Source organism: Rhipicephalus sanguineus, chromosome 4, assembly GCF_013339695.2.
Source record: "Rhipicephalus sanguineus isolate Rsan-2018 chromosome 4, BIME_Rsan_1.4, whole genome shotgun sequence".
NCBI classification, from domain to species: domain Eukaryota; kingdom Metazoa; phylum Arthropoda; class Arachnida; order Ixodida; family Ixodidae; genus Rhipicephalus; species Rhipicephalus sanguineus.
The window spans coordinates 204,168,692-204,185,236 of NC_051179.1; the positions used below are offsets into that span (position 1 = coordinate 204,168,692).

The window sequence follows — 16,545 nt, forward strand, 5'->3', positions numbered from 1 at the left end:
TCTGTTGTGTTTGGCTTGCTTACTTCCACTGCAACGCCCACCCTTTTATTTCTTTTTCCTAGCTTTTACTGTTACTGCAATCCCCCTTTTTTACCCGTTGTTACTATCATCTTTGGTGGTATCTTAAGAATAATATGCACTTTTTCATTGACAAGGGCACACTTTTAGCACTTCTTGAGCTTCATGTCTGCATTATTGTGTGAATATATTAAAAACCGAGACAGCGCACCGAATTGCCTCAAAACACACTAAAAGCAAAGAAAAGGACGAGCATATTCAAGCAAAACAGTACACAGAAATGGGAGAGGAGGTCAATAGAGGTCGGAGTTTATGCACCTAGACATAAACGATGCAATGCAAGCCTATGAAACAGTGAAAAACCAAACCAAGCAAACATGAATGAATCAATGCAAAAACGGTTTTACTAATAATAATGACAACAAGAACTCTAGCGATTGAAACAAGCAGGAATTTAAACGAAGACAGAGCACAGCAAAGAAACATTACATAAAAATGGGGCAAACAAAAATGGTAAAATCTCACATTTGGGGTATGAATTTTTTTCCCCTTGTCAGCGAATTCTACAAATGACTTCCCGTCATGGCACATAAATGAAGTCCTGCCTCCTTTGCTCGAAGCTTGTGTCCTCGACGTGTGCCTAGAATAAAGCAATAACGCTAAAAGTCATACACGGCACCAAAGACACATACGTAGTCTATATACATTTTCTCTTCAAGCACTAAATTAAAAATTAGATCACGATATGAACTCCTGTTTGTGGGTGGTTATGAAATAGAATGTAAAGACCAAAAATTCTGATGCAGCACCACACTCTCCCACGGGGGCATATCTGAGTTAAAAGTCAACAACTGGCTTCGCTGGTGCACACAAAAAGAAGCGCTCAAGACAGACAGACAGACAGACAGACAGACAGACAGATAGACAGATAGATAGATAGATAGATAGATAGATAGATAGATAGATAGATAGATAGATAGATAGATAGATAGATAGATAGATAGATAGATAGATAGATAGATAGATAGATAGATAGATAGATAGATAGATAGATAGATAGATAGATAGATAGATAGATAGATAGATAGATAGATACACAGACAGACAGACAGACAGACACGAAGAGTAAATCAGTCGTGTTCTATAATATTAAAGCGAAAGTTTTTACTGGCCTAGACGAGCGAATTTCGCTGTGCATGTTCGCGTGGCCTTGAAGCAAAGAACGGATACCCAGTGGCAAGCCGCGTGAAATTTAGTTGTGCCGTTGCAGTTGTGCACGAGTGTACAGCGAACGCGTTCGGCGGCTTCGTCTGTCCGCCTCTCCGAATGCCCTTTCTCAGCGTCCGAGGTGAAGAGTGAAAACGCAAAAAGCGCGCACATCTGCTAGCAGAGAAACACGAGAGCGTCTGTTGGTGGTTTGTTTAGGGGGCCTGGCGTTTCTCGCGTCAACTGCGGCGACGGCTTCGGAAACTGTCGAAAAGACGGTACTGAGTGCTCGCAGTACGGCACGTTCGACTAGCCATATCGTTCGGTAGGCAAAGTGTGCTTCGGCTACGAGGATAAACAAGCATAACCAAGTAAAGAAGCTTCCGCTTGCATAACCGGGCCTAGCCGAGCTAAGCCGCGGCCATTCCTTTTGACTGCGCAGGCTTAAAGAAGAAGTTAACGCGTTTACCTTGCACAGACTGCTTTACGTCGCACAACAAAGCAAATCATTTCACGAAATATGCGTCAATACACTCAATGCACTCGCAATACGACGAGTACTCACCTCACAAACACAGGAAGCAGTAGTGGGCTCCCAGCAATCACGCTTCACTTGCGCAATCCAGCGTTTCAGCCGGTTAGGGCTAGTCGGAAAGCGGAACATTCTTACACCCCGCCTGCAGTGGTTTGTGCATCGCGGCACGCAGCAGCCTGGCATTTCAACTCCAAAGTTGCAGTAGATCCTGGATGGTGTTATAGCAGAAGCCAGGTTTCGAGCGCTGGGGTCAAACGCAGCGCATACGGCAGCTTGCACACACGCCAACGTGCAGTCGATGCAGTACAGCGGAGGAGGAACGAGTGGCCGGTGGGGACCAACATGGCGCTCTCGTCGTATCGTTCCTATGGAAATCTGGACTGGCAACTCTGTGTTTTGGCGGGCGGCGGCAAGTGGTGGGACAAAGGCTGACACCACCCTCAAAGACGGAGGCGCGCACATGAAGGCTCCCTAGAAACGCACGCGACGCAGCGCCCCCTGGCCGAGCTTGGGAGGCCTATACCACGACTGGTACCCTACGAGGGCTATTGTTCCGCGCCCCTCTTGCTCGGTTGCCGGACTGCTGTCAAAGTGGTTTTGGCTGTTTACGCCAGGAATGTTTTTGTTTTTCCTGACTAGACATGCTCTTGACAGCCTACTCAATACTTAACATGCTTAACTCATACCGAAACACAGATCGTTTCAGCGCGGGGCCCAGATTTGGAAACTGCTCTTTCCCCATTGCCAAAGTTGAAGCGCATATGAATCTTAGGCACTCCCCCACGGTGTGGCGCTCGTTTCTTATTATTTAAGGGGGTTGTTTTGAAGCGATACTAGAATTGGACACATGCAACGTCGCTAGCATTTATGCGACGCGTTAGATCACTTACGATTCAATTTCGAGATTATCAGACACAAAGCTACAAATTACACTAAAAAAAGTCACAAGCAACCATATAGCTGTGAGGGGTCCTTTAAAGAATGACCATTGCCTGCTGAGGCTAGATCTGCACCTAGAAACACCCCCGCTTCTTCCTCGATACCACGCGATTTGAATGTGGTCATTTAATAATATTATACCTTTACTAAGCCGATGACCAAGAATCCACTGAATAGCACGACAAGCAGGTTGTCTGGCAGCAGCAACTTCAGAGATGTCAGATTGTCTGCGTAAAATAGAAGAAGAAAAGGTCGATATAAAAAAAATTCGCAGCATATCCACAGGTGAATGATGAAGAGCTTAAGCGAAGCTCCTGAAGCAATCATGGTTACACCGCGAAATCTTCAGTGGTTTCGCCCAGCAGTAATCAAAGCGATAGCCCAGTACATCATCAAAGACGTGACAAACACTGTATATATTTATACAAGAAATTTTATTAATCGTAAGTGGTAGCAAGGCGTGGCCTCCGTTCCCCCTTCATTATAACGGCTTTATGGTCGGTGAAGTGATGGATCGGTGATGGGTCGTAGTGGGATGTTTGCAAAGACGAAGTAGTGGGCAGTTTGCAAAGGTGGCTTCCGTTCCCCCTTCATTATAACGGCTTTGTGGTCAGTGAAGTAACGGATCGGTGATGGATCATAGTGGGATGTTTGCAAAGACGAAGTAAAGCGCAGTTTGCAAAGGATCGGTTATGGGTCGTAGTGGGATGTTTGCAAAAACGAAGTAGTGGGTAGTTTGCAAAGGTGGTTACGCCGGACAACGGAGACGTGACAAGGTTAGACTAAGAGGAGATTCGCCCCTAAAAATCCACAGCATATCCACGGGGTGAATGATGATGAGTGGAGCGAAGCTCCGGAGGGAACCATCCGTAAACCGTAAATATTCCGATTAATTCGCCCAGTATATGATCAAGTAAACACGTGAGAAACACCGCGTACATATTAAACATCAAACTTTTATTGTACTGTTTGTTTACGTCGTCCCTTCATTACAACGGTCCCCCTAGCGTACGTCGCCGCACTAAATCGAACGATTGCTTTCCACCAATGTCAGCGCCATATGTGAATCTTCCGTGAATTCTGCCCAGTACATCATCAACGACCTGAGATCGGGCGCGTTTATACTAAAGGGTCTATGAGAGACATGGCGACTTGCAGCTCACTTTACTTTTACATGTACGCTGTGAATCTGCTCATTGATTTTTCGACCCTTTTCGGTACTTTACCGTGTAGTTGTACCGCAACAGGCGCTCTGCCCATCGTGCCACCCGCAAGGGACGCCTCCCTGGCCCTTGCGTTGTCAGCAACGTCACTAAGGCCTGGTGATCAGTCATCAGCGTGAAATGACGTCCCCACAGGTACACGTGACACCTCTCGCACGCCCACACACACGCAAGTGCTTCCCGTTCTCCTACCGAGTACTTCCTCTCTGCTGGTGACAGAGCTCGAGACGCGAAGGCGACAGTGTGTAGTTCCTGTCCCTCCCTCTGTTGTAGCACTGCTCCAAGCCCGCAGTCAGAAGCGTCAGTGGAAACGACTACTGGAAGGGAGGCATCGAACATTCGAAGAATGGTGCTGGACGCAAGTGCATCTTTGACCATTCTAAAACTGGCCTCAACCTCGCCAGACCATTCGAATAACTGGCCCTTTCTCAAAAGAACACGCATTGGTTCAGCAATGTCAGCAATGTTTGGAATGAACCTAGCGTAGTATTCGACCAGTCCCAGAAACGATCGGAGGCCGGCTGCGACAGTAGGCGCCGGCGTGTCCTGTATGGAAGCTACCTTTTCCTTCAGTGGGACAATACCGTTTGCCGTAACCCTGTGGCCCAAAAACACAAGTTCCTGCGTATCGAATACACATTTCCTGTTCAATTTGAGTCCTGCCTCTTTAATGCGCCTAGGTACTGCGGCAAGTTTCACAATGTGCTCTTTTCTGCTCTTCCCAAAGACAATAATATCATCAATATAGAAAAGAACGCCGCTGCATCCCTGTAGAATTTTGGACATCATACTTTGAAATGCAGAGGGCGCGGGAGCCAGCCCAATGCACACTCGTTTAAAACGAAAAAGGCCGTCGTGGGTTACAAATGCCGTTAAATCGCGGCTCTCAGGATGAAGCAAGGCCTGGTGGTAAGCGGATGCGAGATCTAGCTTAGAAAAATGTGTTGCCCCCACTAGACTATGCAGTAGCTCTTCTGTATGAGGAAGGGGAAAACTGTCAGCTACGACGGCCTTGTTTGCCTGTCGAAGGTCTACGCACAGACGAATACCTCCCTCTTTCTTTTTAACTACCACAATAGGGGACACCCATTCAGATGCTTCCACGCGCTCTATCACATCCATTTCTTCCAGCCGGCGCAGTTCTTCCGAGACGACTGGTCGCAGTGAGAGCGGAAGGCGCCTGAGCTTTGATGCAACAGGTTGCACTGTGGATCGCGTTTTGACATGGTGAACGAACCCTTTCGCGAGGCCAAGCCCTGGATCAAAGATAGTTCCATACTCCTGAGCTAATTCTGTTGGAAGCTGAACGGGTTGCTGCACTTCTGTCTTGTCAGAGGACTGTTCCTCTCCAACATTAGTAGGCAGCGTTGTCGTTTCGAGGCACCGCAGCGTCGAGCCATCGATCTGGAGACCGAGCGCCTTGATGGCGTCTACACCCAAGAGTGAAGTGTCTTGTTTCACGACATAGAACAGAAGGCATTTCGTGCAATCCTTATGTGTGACGTCTGCGAAGAAACAACCAAGAACTGTAATTGGCCTCTTTGAATAGTCCAGTAGCCTAACTCTAGGGGCAGAAAGTGCTTGTCCTTCAAAATGCTGCCTAAAAAGGGCATGTGTTAAAATAGAGACGGATGATCCGGAATCTACGAGGAAAGTTATATCCGTACGACCAAGCAGCACGGTGACGTGGATCGCTAGGCGAGTGGACGTCGTTACAGCCAGAATGCTCAAAACCTCCTCGTTGGATGGATTGTCGCTCTCTAGCTCACGAACAGGCGCGACGTATCATTTGTTGCAAACAGACCGGAAGTGACCCGTGATACCACAGTGATGGCAACGCTTGTTTTTGGCAGGACAGCGAGATGAGGCCGCATTGTGCTGGGATGCACCACAGCGGTAGCAACGAGTCTGGTGGTTGCGTGAAGGCTTCGAGCTCTCGTCAGAATGGGGCGAATGCGTTGGCGTATTCCCCCGAGCAGTTATGCGCTCAACATTTGCAGGCGTAAATTCGTGGAGATCGTTTGTTACCTGCTCAAACTGCTTTGCCATGACTATAGCTCGAGCAAACGAGAGAGAGGACGCTTCAAGAAGAAACCGCTCACGCAAGCTCAGAGATGATACACCCGCAACGAACTGGTCACGCAGCGAATCTTCCACAGAAGGAAAAGAGCACGTATCAGAAAGCTCACGAAGTGCAGTAACGTACTCATTAATCGTTTCACTAGCTTGCTGAACGCGCCTACCGAAACGATGCCGTTCGGCCACAACATTGCTTGCTGTAATGAAATGCGCGTGCAGAGCTGCGACTGCGATGTCGTACGACGACGCTTCAGTTCGTGTATCCGCAATGCCCTTGCTAGCTGCTGGTATCTTATCAATAGCAGTTTGCTCACCGGGCTTAGCGTTGTCCGACGATGGAAGCGGCAAGGTGTAAAATATGCGCTGGCCTTCTACACCAAGACTGTGAAGAAGTAAGGCCTTGCGGCGATCCGGCGTGCAGACCGAAGTCCCCGAAGCGAGCAGGAAATTCTCGAAGATGCGAAGCCATTGCGGCCACGGTACAGCAGGACGGCCAGGCGTGGGCAGGAACGGGGGCGGCGGGGCGAGTCCTGACATACTCATGATGCCGCAAAGCCCCTGGCGAAAATCACGCCCCCCGAAACCGACCCCTCGTCGCCAGTGTAGTGGCGGCGTGTGACGCCACTGAAGAAGTGATCGAGTAACCAACACAATAACAAAATCCCTTTATTCAAACGTACGCATGTTCTCTACGGCGCGAGCGCGCGCGCGCGTTGTTTTCGCGATGGCGAGTGCGACCGCACCAACCAGGAAAGCGGGCACGCAGTACTGCTGTGTTGTTGATTGCCACAACAGCCTCAAAAACACGAAAGGTCGAAGGCCGACCGTGAAGTTCTACAGATTTCCGGGGAAGTGGTACGAGAAGGACAGGCGACAAGCATGGATAACTGCAGTGCGCCGAGTCAAGTCGCATAATTCCGCGTTCGCATGCCATGTCGCACCCGCTCGAAGAAACGCAATAAGCCTGTTTTTAGTGTGCGGCCGCTTTGTTTAGTCATGTCGCATAGTTGAATTTATAGTGCCACCCGCCGTGTTAGTTGGATGGAAAGTCCTTTATTGAAAAAAACATGGCTGATCCCTCCGTCATAGGAATCGGTATAACACGAAAGTGAAACGTGTCTTCACAGAAGTAGTGCTTATTGTGTAATGATATATCAGAGCTTGTACAACGTCTATTCGTGTTTGGCAGCTATAGCACCGTTTGACGTGGATGCACCCATGTTGACAGCATGTCTCTATCGCGACGACTAACGCCCATGATTATGATTAAACTGTTGTGGTAGCTGACGGTGTGAACATATATTTGGACACAGCGAATCGTGAATCCCGCGTAACGATGATATCAACAAGCTCATAATCAACACTGGTACCCGATATGCACTTCTTCAAAGCGTCGTCAATTAAGGAGAGAAACGGCACGGTGTGCGATTTCTAGTAATGGGTAGCCGACGCCTGTGCTCATGCATACATAACACGCACTGCGCTTCAGCAACACGGTAGGTAGAGGTTCGTAGCCTGAGCCGCAAACGCGTGCGTCCCGCTGGCCTCTGTCTCGCAGGCGCTGCTCTCGCTCCACCAAGGCACGACATTCGCCCGTCGAAATCGCGTCCTTTCTGCAACGCATATTGCAGCAGTTTTGTTGGTGCTCTCGCAACTGAAGCAGTCGGCGGCGGAGAAATCCCGTTGGTGCACGTAGAAGATGCACTACTCCGATGAGCCGACGCACGCTAACACGAAGCCAAAGGCAAAGAACGTAAGTGCGTAAAGGGCGCCTCGGCGACGCCAGCGCGGCCACTCTACCTCTTGGTAGCGAGACGCTTTAACCATGACCTCAGATATCGCGTGCAACCCCGGAGTAACCGCTAGTAAGTGTCGATCGTGCAGTATTACTTCTTTTCACCTCTCACAGACGGCGGCACCGCCCCGCTCCGCCCGCCGCGAAAGAGAATGTGTGAAAGATGTAAGGCGCGTTCGCGCCGTGTCCAGCATCTCCCGAGATGGCTTAGCGGGTAGCGCGTCGGGCGCTTACCGTTGCGGCCGCAACGTCGTGGGTTCGATTCCCAGCGGGGTATCTCTTTCTTGGTTTTTTCTTTCTCACCCGTTGGTGTCCATTTTATCAACGTCATATCCGTGACGGGTGTACTTGGTGGACCCCGGCATAAAACACTTTCGTGTTAAAAGAGGGAGGCGCATGGCCTCTGTCGTAGAGTTTGCACTTATTCAAGTCACCATCACTTGTACTGAGCGGTGTGTGGTCAGTACTGTGGTCTTTCGGACCCCCTAAACCACTCTGATCAGGCCGCTCTGACTGCCATATTGCGCGAATACTAACTGCGGGTCCGGGTCCGTAAGCAGCGCTTCCCGATAATTTGTGTACTGCAAAGCCTGTATGGCCATTCGCCCTTTTTCAAATGCGGAACATTGCCACAGTAAGTGGTGAAAGTCTGCACGGCAGCACAGCCCGCAGTGATTGCACGTCACTGTCGCAATGTCCGGTTGTCGCCATTTAGCTAAGGAATACGGCGTGTATGCGGAATTTACGTAGGCCTTATTGATGAATACTTGTTGAGAGCGCGAAAGCGGACACTTGCTGGAAAAAAAGACTGGTGGGGTAACCTGCGTAATGCGTTTTTTACTAGCATGACGCAGGGACGTGCGCACGTAGTGTATTGTAGCTACCGAGGAAGCCATTTGACTTAAGAGTTCATACGGGTTTACCCTGAGGGGTGGGGGCAGAGAAAGATTGGTCGACCCACCTGCGGAAGCAGCAGCGGCGTGTGCCGCCGTATTGCCCCCGGGCACACCCGTATACCCCGGCGTCCAAATAATTTCTATCGGCCTGTCGGCTTTTTCGTGCCTACGAAGGATGCTTTGAATAGCGTCACCTGTAGCATCCTCCGAAGCTGGGCGAAATATTTCCGAGTAAGCAGCGTGCGAGTCGGTAAAGACACGAAGGGGTTTCTGTATAGTATAGGGGAGGCTTGCAGTCGCTCCCCATATGGCAAGGATGCACAGGGGTACCGTTCGGGAGATGGCACCTGTAGGCCCCAGTGTACTCAGTGGTTTGCGCGCAAATCCATGCTATACAAGCTTGGCCATCGGAGAGAGCAGCGTCCGTGTAGATGTCGATTGTATCTAAGGTCGCTTCCTTGAGTTGTCGCGTGGCAAGAACCTGGCGGGCAGTATCATTGTGACGAGATATGGGGCGACGGAACCGTCGAGAGACTACCGGAGTTTCCCATGGGGGTAATGACTGATTAAGAAGGGGTGTATCATCACGTCGCTGACAATCCCAAGCCAGAAGGCGACGACCTTGAGAGATGTCACGTGGTCGTGACGTCGATGAAGACAGCAGTCGGCGTTTGCAGGATGAAACTGTTTATTTGGCCGAACTTGTGGCCGGAAAATGAGAACTAGAACTACAGCAATACACGCTGTACAAATATAGCGGCGAACAGGGCGTCGTCCGTCGATCAACTGACAAGCGGTCAATCGCGTCGGCTTTTATACAGGCGGTATCGAACTTTCCAGCAATATCGCTGGTGGCGGCGTTATCTCTAGACAGAGCTGGAACGTTCGCGTGCGGGGCGCAATCTTAACAGAACGATCTACTATAGACGTGAAGCTTCTCGAACAATGCTTCGCGGACAGCGTCGAGCGTTGATAACCGTCCCTGCCGGTCAAACCCGAATACATCAAAACAAGACAAGAAGTGGGCGTGGCATTGCCCCCCTCTGAAAAAGCATCGTCCCGATGCTTGTGAAAGAACATAGAAGAGAGAAAAAAAAAACAAGTGCATACAAAAATAAATTACAATAACAAAGCAAGAAAATAGAGTCCCCAGGTTCGCTAACGCGCAAAAAACGGCTTAAGGCGCACGACATGGACGACTTCAGGTCGTGCGCGGCGTCGCTGGGAGTTCGTAATGCCGTCCGGGATCACCTCGTAATCAAGAGCGCCGAGGCGTCGAAGAACCTTGTATGGCCCGAAGTATCGCCGAAGGAGTTTTTCGCTAAGCCCACGTCGGCGTATCGGCGTCCAGACCCAAACACGGTCGCCGGGCTGGTATTCCGCGAAGCGTCGTCGAAGATTGTAGCGACGGCTGTCGGTGTGCTGCTGGGTCTTGATGCGCAGGCGGGCGAGCTGTCGAGCTTCTTCGGCACGTTGTAAGTAAGCGGCGGCATCGAGGTTTTCTTCGTCGGTGACGTTGGGTAGCATGGCGTCGAGCGTCGTCGCCGGGCTCCTTCCGTAGACCAACTTGTACGGAGTCATCTGCGTCGTTTCTTGGACGGCCGTGTTGTATGCGAAGGTCACATACGGAAGGATGGCATCCCACGTCTTGTGTTCGACGTCGACATACATGGCCAACATGTCGGCGATGGTCTTGTTTAGCCGCTCGGTCAGGCCATTTGTCTGTGGGTGGTACGCTGTGGTCCGGCGGTGGCTTGTTTGGCTGTATCTCAGTATTGCCTGAGTTAGGTCAGCAGTAAACGCCGTACCTCTGTCGGTGATGAGAACTTCTGGGGCGCCATGACGCAGGACGATGTTCTCAACGAAGAACTTCGCTACCTCGGCGGCACTGCCTCTAGGCAGGGCCCTCGTCTCGGCGTAGCGGGTGAGGTAGTCTGTAGCTACGACGATCCATTTGTTTCCGGTATTGGACGTCGGGAACGGACCCAGTAAGTCCATCCCGATTTGCTGGAACGGCCGTCCAGGTGGCTCGATAGGATGCAGAAGTCCGGCTGGCCTAGTGGGCGGTGTCTTGCGTCGCTGACAGTCCCGGCAGGTCTTCACGTAACGAGTGACGTCGGCGGAAAGGCGCGGCCAGTAGTACTTCTCCTGTATTCTTGCTAGCGTGCGAGAAACACCCAGGTGTCCAGTCGTCGTGCAGAGCCTGGAGGACCTCTGGCCGCAATGTCGAGGGTACCACGAGAAGGCTATCGGCTCGAAGCGGTGAGAAGTTCTTCTTTAGGAGAACACCGTTGCGCAAGAAAAATGACGGCAGTCCCCGCGTGAATACCTTCGGAACAACGGTGGTCCTGCCCTCGAGGTATTCCACAAGGCCCCTGAGTTCTGGATCCGTTCGCTGTCGTTCGGCGAAGTCGTCGGCACTTATGATTCCCAAGAAGGAGTCGTCCTCCTTGTCGTCTTGCGGCGGTGGGTCGACGGGGGCGCGAGACAGGCAGTCAGCGTCGGAGTGTTTCCTTCCGGACTTGTAAACGACGGTAATGTCGAATTCTTGAAGTCGTAGGCTCCACCGTGCGAGGCGACCTGAAGGGTCCTTCAAGTTAGCTAGCCAACACAATGCGTGGTGGTCGCTCACAACTTTGAAGGGCCTGCCGTAGAGGTAGGGGCGAAACTTGGATGCAGCCCAGATGATCGCTAGGCACTCCTTTTCTGTTGTGGAATAGTTCGTTTCTGCCTTTGATAGCGACCGGCTAGCATAACTGATGACCCTTTCCTGCCCGTCAGTCTTCTGCACAATAACGGCGCCGAGTCCTACGCTGCTTGCGTCGGTGTGGATTTCCGTATCGGCGTATTCGTCGAAATGTGCTAGTATAGGAGGCATCTGAAGGCGTCGTTTCAGTTCTTCAAATGCTTCGATTTGCGCCGTTTCCCACTTGAATGGCACGTCGGTCTTCGTGAGGTGAAGTTAGCGGTTCGGCGATTCGTGAAAATTCCTTGACAAAGCGCCTGTAGTAGGCGCACAAGCCGAGGAAAACGGCGCACGGCTTTCGTGTCGGTGGGGGGCGGGAAGGCAGCGATGGCAGCTGTTTTCCGCGGGTCTGGGCGAACACCACCCTTGCTGATCACGTGACCCAAAAACAGCAGCTCCTCGTATGCAAAGCGGCACTTTTCAGGCTTCAAGGTGAGGCCAGAAGTCTTGATTGCTTGTAGTACAGTGTCAAGGCGCCGGAGGTGTTCGTCGAAGCTTGAGGCAAACACAATGACGTCGTCCAAGTACACAAGGCAAGTCTGCCACTTCAGTCCAGCCAGCACGGTGTCCATAACGCGCTGGAACGTCGCAGGTGCCGAGCAAAGACCAAAGGGCATAACCTTGAACTCGAAGAGGCCGTCTGGTGTTATAAAGGCAGTCTTCTCTCGGTCTCTCTCGTCGACTTCGATTTGCCAATAGCCGGTCTTGAGGTCCATCGACGAAAAGTACCTCGCGTTGTAGAGTCGATCCAGGGTGTCGTCTATCCGTGGGAGAGGGTAGACGTCCTTCTTCGTGATTTTGTTCAGGCGGCGATAATCGACGCAGAAGCGTAGGGTTCCGTCTTTCTTCTTCACTAACACCACGGGTGACGCCCATGGACTCTTCGACGGCTGGATGATGTCGTCGCGTAGCATTTCGTCGACTTGTTTCTTTATGGATTCGCGTTCTCGCGTTGAAACTCTGTACGGGCTCTGCCGGAGTGGCCTGGCATTTTCCTCTGTTATGATGCGATGTTTTGCGACTGGGGTCTGGCGGATTCTTGACGATGACGAAAAGCAGTCCCTGTATTTCAAGAGCAGAGTTTTGAGCTGTTCTTGTTTATGCTTCGGAAGGCTAGGATTAACGTCGAAAACTGGTTGAGAAGCTTGGTTCGTCGGTGTTGGCTCGGAAGAATCGGCGATGGCGAAAGCCATCGACGTAGCCGCGATTTCTTCGATGTAGGCGACTGTCGTGCCTTTGTTTACGTGCTTATACTCGTTGCTAAAATTTGTGAGCATCACTGTTGCTTTGCCTCCCCGCAACTCTGCTATTCCTCTTGCGACGCAAATCTCGCGGTTAATCAACTGGTGCTGGTCGCCTTCAATGACGCCTTCCAGGTCTGCTACTTTCTGAGAGCCGACGGAAATGATGACGCTGGAGCGAGGGGGAATGGTGACTTGGTCTTCCAGCACATTCAAGGCATGCTTCCCTGGCGGCGTGTACCGCGGTAATGCTTTTTCTGTAGATAGTGTTATCGACTTCGATCTGAGGTCGATGACTGCACCATGAAGGCCTAAGAAGTCCATACCAAGGATGACATCTCGGGAGCAATGCTGAAGGACTACAAAGCTTGCGGGATAAATCCGGTTGTTGATGGAGACCCTCGCTGTGCAGATTCCTGCCGGCGTTACTAGGTGACCTCCCGCTGTGCGGATTTCGGGGCCTTCCCAGGCGGTCTTGACTTTCTTCAGCTTCGTCGCGAACGGTCCACTGATGACGGAATAGTCGGCTCCAGTATCGACGAGAGCGGTGATGTTGTGGCCGTCGATGAGAACGTCGAGGTCACTCGTTCGTCGCCTACCGTTTCGATTTGGTCGCGGCGTCGGATCACGGCTACGTCGGTTTGTCCCGCCGCTTCGTCGTTGTGTCGTCAGGTCTTCTTCGGGCCGTGAAGTTTCGACGTCAGGGCTTCGTTCGGCTTGCGGCGTGTTCTTTAGATGTCGTTGCGGCGTTGTCGTCGGCGGCGGAGGATCTTCGGTATTTCGTCGTACAGCAACCGCACCTCCATCGGTTGCTGCCCTTAGTTTTCCGGATACGGGCTAGGTGACCGGCCCCGAGTTGGGCCAGTGTATGGTCGGCGTTGGGGAGAGACGTAGCGGCCTGGCGAAGGCGAACGGGAAGGTTGTCGGGGCGTCCATTGCGTTCCCGCGAGGTAGTCGGCGATGTCACGTGGTCTTTCCCCTCGCTGTGGACGCGGCGCGTCGATGGCGAATCCACGCAGTCCCATCTGTCGGTACTGGCAGCGGCGGTAAGTGTGGCCAGCTTCTCCGCAATGGTAACAGAGTGGGCGGTGGTCGGGGGCGCGCCAAACGTCGGTCTTCCTCGGCGTTTTATACAGGCGGTATCGAACTTTCCAGCAATATCGCTGGTGGCGGCGTTATCTCTAGACAGAGCTGGAACGTTCGCGTGCGGGGCGCAATCTTAACAGAACGATCTACTATAGACGTGAAGCTTCTCGAACAATGCTTCGCGGACAGCGTCGAGCGTTGATAACCGTCCCTGCCGGTCAAACCCGAATACATCAAAACAAGACAAGAAGTGGGCGTGGCAGGGTTTACCCTGAGGGGTGGGGGCAGAGAAAGATTGGTCGACCCACCTGCGGAAGCAGCAGCGGCGTGTGCCGCCGTATTGCCCCCGGGCACACCCGTATGCCCCGGCGTCCAAATAATTTCTATCGGCCTGTCGGCTTTTTCGTGCCTACGAAGGATGCTTTGAATAGCGTCACCTGTAGCATCCTCCGAAGCTGGGCGAAATATTTCCGAGTAAGCAGCGTGCGAGTCGGTAAAGACACGAAGGGGTTTCTGTATAGTATAGGGGAGGCTTGCAGTCGCTCCCCATATGGCAAGGATGCACAGGGGTACCGTTCGGGAGATGGCACCTGTAGGCCCCAGTGTACTCAGTGGTTTGCGCGCAAATCCATGCTATACAAGCTTGGCCATCGGAGAGAGCAGCGTCCGTGTAGATGTCGATTGTATCTAAGGTCGCTTCCTTGAGTTGTCGCGTGGCAAGAACCTGGCGGGCAGTATCATTGTGACGAGATATGGGGCGACGGAACCGTCGAGAGACTACCGGAGTTTCCCATGGGGGTAATGACTGATTAAGAAGGGGTGTATCATCACGTCGCTGACAATCCCAAGCCAGAAGGCGACGACCTTGCGGCGTGTTTTCCATGCGGATTTGGTGTCTAGTGTGGGCTTCACGGATGACGTCCTGCAGAGAAGGCAAGCCCCCTGCGGTTTCAAGTGCAGATATCTTAGTGTGTTTAGGGAGCCCCGTGATGGTGCGGAGAGTAGCCTGATGAAGGCGTTCCAAATTTCGGATGTCCGTTGGAGAGAACGTGTATATGGGTGCGCCGTACAAAATCTTTCCGACGGCCACAGCTCTTGCGAGGGTACGACAGGCTTGCCGTCGTGCTCCTCCGTATTTGCTGGACAGACGACGTATCATATGTAACGTGGCTGGCCATGCCTGCCGCAGCCCACGTGCCCACTTCTGTGGGCTGTTGCAACTGGCTATTGGTAAACCTAAAACTCTTATTTGGCCGTTTTTTGATTGCATAGTGTGCGATCCAATATGGAGCGAGATGCACATTTTCTGGTTGGTGTGATGCTTGCCGTCTATGCTTATAAGGTCTGTCTTATGTGGAGCTAGCTGCAGACCTACCTCCTTAAGAGTGGACTCTAAACTAAGGAGGGCTGCCTGCAGCTCGGTCTTCATTGATTCTTTGTCAGTATAATCCGCTGCTTCTGTCCATATAGTAATATCATCAGCGTAGATGGCCAATCTAGCCGTTGTGTCCCGCTCAAGATTTTCTGCTACCCTGGTCATGGCCAGAATAAACAGCGTTGGTCCTAGAATTGATCCCTGTGGCACACCTCTATCCAAGTAATAAGTCTTCAGGCTCCATCCAGGCGATGCGCCGCTTAAGCGAATGGGCCGGGCTGCAAGGAAATTTCTAATCCATATCTGCGCACGCTGACTTGGGTAGCGCTTAGCTAGTTCTTCAAGAATGGCGTTATGGTGAACATTATCAAACGCTTTCTGCATATCGACGGCCAGCAAGTAATCATGTAGCATCTTTCGTGACGTACGATTAATAACACGCCGTAGCAGCCAAAGGCAGTCATGGGTGCCCAGGTTAGGGCGAAAACCCGCCTGGGCTGTACGGTAACCCGGCCGAGTTATCTCGAGGTAATGGGACATACGTGTGTGAATCATGCGTTCGATGAGCTTACGAGAGTCGACGTGAGAGATATTGGCCGGAGGTTCTTGTAGAGGTTCTTCTCTTTTCCGTGTTTCGGAATGGGATAAATGAGCGACAGCTTAAGGTTCTCCGGTACATTTACTGAGGCCCAGAGGTCATTGATTACAGCCATGAGTGCGTCTTGGGCTTCTTCTCCGAGGTTGTGGAGTTCTTGCCATGTGATTCGGTTGTGGCCAGGCGCCGATCGAGGACGGCCGTGTTTGATAGCTGCTAGCATTTCTCCCATGCTAAATGGACGATCAAGATCTGGATCAGGTTGCGGTACCGTGCAGGCGTTCGGAGGCGTATTTGGAGTGAGTGAAGCGTCAGGAAAGAAAGTGGTAATAATTTCGTCTTCTACTATTGAGGGATCTGCTTTGAGGAACAGCTCGGCCAAAGCTGGATTACCCTTTCCTTTCCTGCTGAGGCTGCGAAAAATGTGCCAGAGACTCTGGAGGCCCGGAACACGGCCAAGGCGCTCGCGGGTGGATTGCCAGGCTTCACTTTGAAGTTGGAGCTGATATTCATTGATAAGCTTAAATTGGCGCTTGATTTTCATGAGGTCAGAGTGCCGTTTGCCGTGCGAGCGATATTTTCTCACTAAATAGTCTGCTGTTCTCCATAAATTGCCTAAATGATTATCCATCAGTTGACTATGGTCTTCTCATGGCACTGTTTCGCGTGCCATCGAACGGGCCTGTTGAACAATGTCCGGAAGACCCTCAACTGTCAAGAAGGATCCAGTAACATGACTCCGAAAGGTACTCCAGTTAGTCATTGTTGTTGTTGTTTTGACCCGGAGGCATTTTCGATGAAGTGCCACGAA

General features: G+C 51.6%; 1 protein-coding gene across 2 annotated transcripts in view; it reads right to left on the reverse strand.

Moving 5' to 3' along the window:
- LOC119391042 (lysosomal-associated transmembrane protein 4B) overlaps positions 1-16,545 on the reverse strand; it is a 570,375-nt gene that overhangs the window by 231,443 nt on the left and 322,387 nt on the right. For both annotated transcript variants that reach the window (XM_049415030.1, XM_037658739.2), the window contains exon 3: positions 2,840-2,925. In XM_049415030.1, coding sequence (XP_049270987.1) covers positions 2,840-2,925 — 86 coding nt within the window. The remainder of the gene's footprint in view (positions 1-2,839; positions 2,926-16,545) is intronic.